Below are 8,526 nucleotides of genomic sequence, written 5' to 3'. Positions count from 1 at the left end.
CTATATTTGTTTCATCAGACCAGAGGACTTTTCTCCAAAAAGTACAATTCACTGATGTGGCCATCAACCTCCTCCTTCACATCTGACTCCTGATGATCAACCTCCTCCTTCACATCTGACTCCTGATGATCAACCTCCTCCTTCACATCTGACTCCTGATGATCAACCTCCTCCTTCACATCTGACTCCTGATGATCAACCTCCTCCTTCACATCTGACTCCAGTGATCAATCCAGAGCGTCTTCTTTTTCTGAAATTCATCCTCACATTTGATGCACATGAATCAAGTTATCTGGACATTGTGATTAAGAGGGAGATTGGTGGCTTTAGCACAGACCTATACAGGAAGATGACGGACAGGAATTCCCTGATAGCTTCCAACCTACAACCCTAGAAAATAGCCTCCATCAGCCAATACTGTCGCATACACAGGTTTTGTGGTACACAGAGTGACTATCACAAACAAGCTGACTGTCTGGCTGAGTGTTATAGACAGTGGGGTTACTCAGAGGACTGTCTGGCTGAGTGTTTCAGACAGTGGGGTTACTCAGAGGACTGTCTGGATGAGTGTTTCAGACAGTGGGGTTACTCAGAGGACTGTCTGGATGAGTGTTTCAGACAGTGGGGTTACTCAGAGGACTGTCTGGATGAGTGTTTCAGACAGTGGGGTTACTCAGAGGACTGTCTGGATGAGTGTTTCAGACAGGGGGTTACTCAGAGGACTGTCTGGATGAGTGTTTCAGACAGTGGGGTTACTCAGAGGACTGTCTGGATGAGTGTTTCAGACAGGGGGGTTACTCAGAGGACTGTCTGGATCAATGAGGTCAGATCCAATACCCATGTGTTGCGAACAGGTCGATTGTAGCGGTAGTCGTTTAGATTGCGAATAACTTGACAGTTATTTTGACCGCGGTGGTTATTGAAGTCGTGGTTTCGTGGAAGAAACCGTTGTTGTGCATCGTCTTTCAACGCTCCAATACCTGATAATGACCAAACCTGTTTAGGCTTTTTGGGAATTTAACTTCAATGAACCTGAAAGTGTTCATTGTAGAAACATCTGTTGTGTTGGTAGAATGTGGAAAGACCCACCTCATTGGTTAATATTCCCTGTAGTAGAAACATCTGTTGTGTTGGTAGAATGTGTAAAGACCCACCTCATTGGTTAATATTCCCTGTAGTAGAAACATCTGTTGGGTTGGTAGAATGTGGAAAGACCCACCTCATTGGTTAATATTCCCTGTAGTAGAAACATCTGTTGTGTTGGTAGAATGTGGAAAGACCCACCTCACTGGTTAATATTCCCTGTAGTAGAACCATCTGTTGGGTTGGTAGAATGTGGAAAGACCCACCTCATTGGTTAATATTCCCTGTAGTAGAACCATCTGTTGGGTTGGTAGAATGTGGAAAGACCCACCTCATTGGTTAATATTCCCTGTAGTAGATACATCTGTTGGGTTGGTAGAATGTGGAAGTAGGTTTTAAATTCATACTTATTACAAATCTGCAGTTGTCTGACTATTATATTATTATTTAATGAAATAAATTTAAAAATGCACTTTTTGTCTGGAAATAAAATAAACATGTATCTGCGTTAACCACTCCAGTCAACAGATGGCGATATGCGTTTTTCAGGCGATGCTATCAGAGTGACGTATAATGTAGTGGACGGGACGCCTCTTCAACAACATCTCGTCAGCCACCTCGGTAGCTTCCTAGCGGAAACGTTCAAGCTGTTCAGACTGCTTCGGTCTATATTTACTTCTGTTTTTGGAACATAATTCTGTCTTTTAACTAGTTTCCCCATTTCATGTCATATTTCCGTTTAGTCAGGTAACGGTAGCTGGCTTGATAAATGAGCCTATCACTAGGCTAGTCGCTAACTAGCTAGGTTAGCTGGCTAACATCCCCGACCATGAGCTCAGCAAGCTGCTGCCCTCCTGCTAAAAAAGAGGTCTGCTGGAAGGAGAAAGAAGGTATTTGGCTGAACGTTGTCGTGAAAGAGGAGAATGAAGAGGAGGATGTCACAGTAAACGAAGAAGTAGAGGGTGAGGCTGTTACACAGAAAGAAGAGGAAGAAAACGATTATACTTTTTTTGGAGTGAATGAAGGAGAGATAACTGTCATATTGAAGGAGGAGGAGAGGGAAGAAGAGGAGGAGACAGAAGATCTGAGAACACCAGTAAGTCCTGTCTTGAAAATAGTTGTTGAACTGATACGTGGTTTTAAAACGGCATTCTACTCTAGTTCTGAGCTTAAATGCCGTTTTTTAATGTAGGAATTGATAAAGCTACACTGTAAGATGTGAATAGCATCAAGAAGCTGCCCAACAACAAAACTTTAACAATGGATTTGCAACCAAAATCACAACTTAAATGTCTCACGGAATGGACTTGCCTTCATTCAATACTGCAATTCCACTGTACTAAACTGGAGGCGATTTCCAGCCCACCGTTGTCTGCGGTCAAGTGAGCCGACAGTCGCAAAACGCGGTCAGGCCATCTGCTCTTCAGTTTCTTCCTGAATTTGCGTGCGCAAATATACTTTACGGAATGGCGTTTTTTCAGGTAGGGAAACTGAGTTGAATGGACTCTCATGCACAGGTAGTCGAGACGATGGCTTCAAATCATTACAAGCAAACCGTTTGAAGCACACTTATTCAATCTTCCATCATAAAAATGATACCAAATCGTTTATTTAATTTCCGCGTTATCATAAAGTACTTAATCGTTGCTAGAGTGTCAAGCGTAGGCTGGACTGGTGTAAACGCTACAACATACAATGACATTCTAGACCATTCTATAGGCCTCTCTGACTAAGAACCACACAGAGACCTGCATTTTGTAGTGGCTTTAATAACACTTGTGAAAAGTGACTTTAGGTGATTGAGGGATCTAGTCTAGATTAAACGTCATAGGAAGTTTTATCGTGTGGAGGTTTCATTCAGGTCTCTGTTTAATTAAATCATCTGTTTGTCTTTGACAGGAGAGAGACCAGACTCTCCTTCTGACAGCAGGAAGAGTCCTTCAGGGAAACCAGACCCCGAGACGTCCAAACCAGCAGGACGACATCACTGCTCCCCGTGTGGAAAGAGTTTTACTCAGTTAGGGAGCCTGAGAACACATAAGAGAATACACACTGGAGAGAAGCCTTACCACTGTTCCCAATGTGGAATGTCATTTACCCAGTTAGGGAGCCTGCAAACGCACGAGAGAATACACACTGGAGAGAAGCCTTACCACTGTTCCCAATGTGGAATGTCGTTTACCCAGTTAGGGAGCCTGCAAACGCATGAGAGGGGACACACAGGGGAAAAGCTTTTCCAATGTTCCCATTGTGGAAAGAGTTTTGGCCAGGTAGGAAACCTGAACAAGCACGAGAGGACACACACAGGTAAGAAGATGTACCGCTGCTCCCAGTGTGGAGAGAGATTTACCCGGTTAAGGTACCTGAAAGAGCATGAAGGAATACATACAAATACACAGGAGGAGAAGACATACCACTGCTCTCATTGTGGAAAGACATTTTCCCAGTCAGAGAACCTGAAAACACATGAGAGAATTGAGAGGCTGTGTTCTGACTTGTGTTTTTGACTGAGAATGTGTGTGTTTGTTTGGGCTGTCAGACTTGAGTTCACTTTGTGTAATGTTAGTGCACTATTTTTAATTGTGATTAATCCATTGTCTGAAAGGGTTAAAAACACACTGAAAACATCCAGAATACATCCTATATACAGCTACAATCTACAATGCCATGTAAACACAAGATGACATTGAGGTTAAATAAAGTGTGATTTATCAATGGAACATATTTTGACACGTCCACTGTGTGTCTCTGTAGAGTCATAATATCCATGACAACTAGAGGTCAAACAGGGAGATGGTTCCATTCATTTTCCCCACAGGGCTGTGTTTTGTTTAGACTCACCCTGGTGTGATGTTTTGATAACCATGTAAATGTCTCTGGGACAAGGTGACTGAGGACACAGTGTGTTGTCAATTTATTGTCATGTTTTTAAAATGGTATAACTGCCTTTATTTTAGCTGGACCCCAGGAAGAGTAGCTGCTGCCTTGGCAGGAACTAATGGGGATCCGTAATAAACCCCAGGAAGAGTAGCTGCTGCCTTGGCAGGAACTAATGGGGATCCATAATAAACCCCAGGAAGAGTAGCTGCTGCCTTGGCAGGAACTAATGGGGATCCATAATTAACCCCAGGAAGAGTAGCTGCTGCCTTGGCAGGAACTAATGGGGATCCATATTAAACCCCAGGAAGAGTAGCTGCTGCCTTGGCAGGAACTAATGGGGATCCATATTAAACCCCAGGAAGAGTAGCTGCTGCCTTGGCAGGAACTAATGGGGATCCATAATAAACCCCAGGAAGAGTAGCTGCTGCCTTGGCAGGAACTAATGGGGATCCATATTAAACCCCAGGAAGAGTAGCTGCTGCCTTGGCAGGAACTAATGGGGATCCATAATAAACCCCAGGAAGAGTAGCTGCTGCCTTGGCAGGAACTAATGGGGATCCACAATAAACCCCAGGAAGAGTAGCTGCTGCCTTGGCAGGAACTAATGGGGATCCATAATAAACCCCAGGAAGAGTAGCTGCTGCCTTGGCAGGAACTAATGGGGATCCACAATAAACCCCAGGAAGAGTAGCTGCTGCCTTGGCAGGAACTAATGGGGATCCATAATAAACCCCAGGAAGAGTAGCTGCTGCCTTGGCAGGAACTAATGGGGATCCATAATAAACCCCAGGAAGAGTAGCTGCTGCCTTGGCAGGAACTAATGGGGATCCATAATAAACCCCAGGAAGAGTAGCTGCTGCCTTGGCAGGAACTAATGGGGATCCATAATAAACCCCAGGAAGAGTAGCTGCTGCCTTGGCAGGAACTAATGGGGATCCATAATAAACCCCAGGAAGAGTAGCTGCTGCCTTGGCAGGAACTAATGGGGATCCATAATAAACCCCAGGAAGAGTAGCTGCTGCCTTGGCAGGAACTAATGGGGATCCATAATAAACCCCAGGAAGAGTAGCTGCTGCCTTGGCAGGAACTAATGGGGATCCATAATAAACCCCCAGGAAGAGTAGCTGCTGCCTTGGCAGGAACTAATGGGGATCCATAATAAACCCCAGGAAGAGTAGCTGCTGCCTTGACAGGAACTAATGGGGAGCCATAATAAACCCCAGGAAGAGTAGCTGCTGCCTTGGCAGGAACTAATGGGGATCCATAATAAACCCCCAGGAAGAGTAGCTGCTGCCTTGGCAGGAACTAATGGGGATCCATAATAAACCCCAGGAAGAGTAGCTGCTGCCTTGGCAGGAACTAATGGGGATCCATAATAAACCCCCAGGAAGAGTAGCTGCTGCCTTGGCAGGAACTAATGGGGATCCATAATAAACCCCAGGAAGAGTAGATGCTGCCTTGGCAGGAACTAATGGGGATGTCTCTCTCTACTCTCTGCTTCAAATATGCTAATTAGCATCAAAGTAGACAACATGCAAGACTACAAATCTCTGCAAGCTCCAGCAATTAATCTCTAGCCGACACCTTTCACAGAGCAGTTCACAGAATTGTCCATTGAATAAATGTTGACAATTTAATCATTGCTACATTAAGGCCTGATTGGCGGAGTGCTGCAGAGATGGTGTCCTTCTGGAAGGTTCTCCCGTCTCCACAGTGGAAATCTGGAGCTCTGTCAGAGTGAACATCGGGTTCTTGTTCTCCCCCCTGGCCAAGGCCCTTCTCCCCCGATGTCTCAGTTTGGCCGGGCGGCCAGCTCTAGGAACAGTATTGGTGGTTCCAAACTTCTTCCATTTAAGAATGATGGCGGCCATTGTGTTCATGGGGACCGTCAATGCTGCAGAAATTTTTTGGTACGTTTCCACAGATCTGTGCCTCGACACAATCCTGTCTCAAATCTCTACGGACATTTCCTTTGACCTCATGGCTTGGTTTTTGCTCTGACATGCACTGTAAACTGTGGGACCTTATATAGACAGGTGTGTGCCTTTCCAAACCATGTCTAATGTATTGAATTTACCACAGGTGGACTCCAATCAAGTTGTAGAAACATCTCAAGGATGATCAATGGAATCAAGATGTCTGAGCTCATTTTCGAGTCTCATAGCAAAGGGTCTGAATACTTAAGTAAATACATTTGCAAAAATGTCTAAAAATCTGTTTTTGGTTTGTCATTATGGGGTTTTGTGTTTAGATTGATGAGGGGAAAACATATTCAATTTTATAATGAGGCTGTAACGTAACTAAATGTGGAATAAGTGAAGGGGTCTGAATACTTAATGAATATACTGTATACCACTGGAAGAGGTTTCTATCATTGGCAGTTTTGTACACAGTCAGGTGATACGTGGTATAGAAAGTCCAATCTTAGGAGAGAACATGGGAGGCACTATACTGTGTGTCTGCAGGTGTCTATCTGGTCAAAACCACTGATACAGGTACCCCTCCACCCTCTGGTGGGATGGATCATGTCTACAGAGAAACCTACATTCAAATACTTAGATGTGTGTGTATTGGGTATATGTTGTGAAATGATTAGATATTACTTGTTAGATATTACTGCTGTCGGAGCTAGAAACACAAGCATTTTGCTACACCCGCAATAACATTTGCTAAACACGTGTATGTGACCAATAAAATGTGATTCTGATTTGAAATAAACGTCCTATTTATCAAAGGTGCTTTTGGCTGGAGTCAAAATGACTCCAAAGGATTTGAGTTTGTTAAAAGTCCATAATGATACAGAAACACTAAACCAGGATTTAGATTTATTATGAACAAGTTGATTGACAAAGTCATGAAAAATGGAATAAACCACATTTTGGCTGTGATAAAAGATATGCCTCTGGGGTCAAAATGATCCATGTCAGAACTATGGTTCAATGTAAATATGTAGTGGATATGCCTCAGGGGTCAAAATGATCCATGTCAGAACTATGGTTCAATGTAAATATGTAGTGGGTCTAAAGTTTGTTTTAAATTATCACTCATTAAACACGAATCAATCAACACATGCTTTTCTTTGAACGACGTAATATAATAATCAACTTTAATGAAATAAATGAAAAATAAACTGTTGGTTCCTCAACTGCGTTGCCCCTCCAGTCAGCAGATGGCGATGTGCGTCTTTTAGGTTCAGGCGACGCTGCCAGTGTGACGTATAATCTAGTGGACGGGACGCTCCTTCAACAACAACAGTTAGACACTTCGGTAGCTTTATAGCAAACATAGCTACAACATTCACTCTCTTTACACTGTTTTGGTGTATATTAGTCGCTGTGTATTAAACACACTTCTGTCGTATGTACGTGTTGGCCCATTTAATTATATAATTACGTTGTTTGTCAGCTAGCTGTTTAGAACCAATGTAAATCAACACTGTATAGCCTCAACATGTTTAAGACCCAGGTTTGAGTTCAGCTCAGGACTTCCCCCTGAATTCACTACACTATGAATACGTTTATAATGTTACTGTCTGCTTGATTTACAGTAGCGTCTCGTTACTCTGTTTGGACACGGAGATACTTAGCTCATGTGTAGAGAACTGTTACTTAATGGATAGGCTATTGTACAACACACAGAGCTATTTTCCTTCATTCAGGACATTTAGAATGACAACACATTACAGAGGAGCCTAGTGGGATTATTCACACAATTATCTGGTGATCAGGTTGTGAAATGTCATGACAAACACATTTTAGTTTCCATGTTTCACCTGAAATATTAAATGATTTATAATCCTAGGTCTATGTTATTGTTAGGTGAAGTTATGGGTCCTACAGTAGGTCTATGTTATTGTTAGGTGAAGTTATGGGTCCTACAATAGGTCTATGTTGTTGTTAGGTGAAGTTATGGGTCCTACAGTAGGTCTATGTTATTGTTAGGTGAAGTTATGGGTCCTACAGTAGGTCTATGTTATTGTTAGGTGAAGTTATGGGTCCTACAGTAGGTCTATGTTATTGTTGGGTGAAGTTATGGGTCCTACAGTAGGTCTATGTTATTGTTGGGTGAAGTTATGGGTCCTACAGTAGGTCTATGTTATTGTTAGGGGAAGTTATGGGTCCTACAGTAGGTCTATGTTATTGTTAGGTGAAGTTATGGGTCCTACAGTAGGTCTATGTTATTGTTAGGTGAAGTTATGGGTCCTACAGTAGGTCTATGTTGTTGTTAGGGGAAGTTATGGGTCCTACAGTAGGTCTATGTTATTGTTAGGTGAAGTTATGGGTCCTACAGTAGGTCTATGTTGTTGTTAGGGGAAGTTATGGGTCCTACAGTAGGTCTATGTTATTGTTAGGTGAAGTTATGGGTCCTACAGTAGGTCTATGTTGTTGTTAGGTGAAGTTATGGGTCCTACAGTAGGTCTATGTTATTGTTAGGTGACGTTATGGGTCCTACAGTAGGTCTATGTTATTGTTAGGGGAAGTTATGGGTCCTACAGTAGGTCTATGTTATTGTTAGGGGAAGTTATGGGTCCTACAGTAGGTCTATGTTATTGTTAGGTGGAGT

General features: G+C 42.9%; 1 protein-coding gene across 3 annotated transcripts; it reads left to right on the top strand.

The window, feature by feature from the left end:
• The first annotated feature begins 1,663 nt into the window (after positions 1 to 1,663).
• LOC116365073 (zinc finger protein 239-like) lies at positions 1,664 to 3,807 on the top strand. 3 transcript variants are annotated; one of them, XM_031817842.1, is made up of 3 exons: positions 1,664 to 2,171; positions 2,983 to 3,165; positions 3,250 to 3,807. In XM_031817842.1, the coding sequence occupies exons 1-3, from the start codon at positions 1,913 to 1,915 to the stop codon at positions 3,588 to 3,590; spliced, it is 783 nt and encodes a 260-aa protein (XP_031673702.1). In that variant the 5' UTR covers positions 1,664 to 1,912; the 3' UTR covers positions 3,591 to 3,807. The 3 variants fall into 3 exon arrangements, with proteins under 3 accessions (XP_031673702.1, XP_031673701.1, XP_031673703.1); XM_031817841.1 differs by having other exon boundaries at positions 1,665 to 2,171; positions 2,983 to 3,807; XM_031817843.1 differs by lacking the exon at positions 3,250 to 3,807 and having other exon boundaries at positions 1,666 to 2,179.
• The last annotated feature ends 4,719 nt before the right edge of the window (positions 3,808 to 8,526 follow it).

Source organism: Oncorhynchus kisutch, unplaced genomic scaffold (assembly GCF_002021735.2).
Source record: "Oncorhynchus kisutch isolate 150728-3 unplaced genomic scaffold, Okis_V2 scaffold1165, whole genome shotgun sequence".
Classification (NCBI taxonomy): Eukaryota; Metazoa; Chordata; class Actinopteri; order Salmoniformes; family Salmonidae; genus Oncorhynchus; species Oncorhynchus kisutch.
Note: the sequence above shows the minus strand (reverse complement) of the source record. Positions and strands in the feature narration are given on the sequence as shown.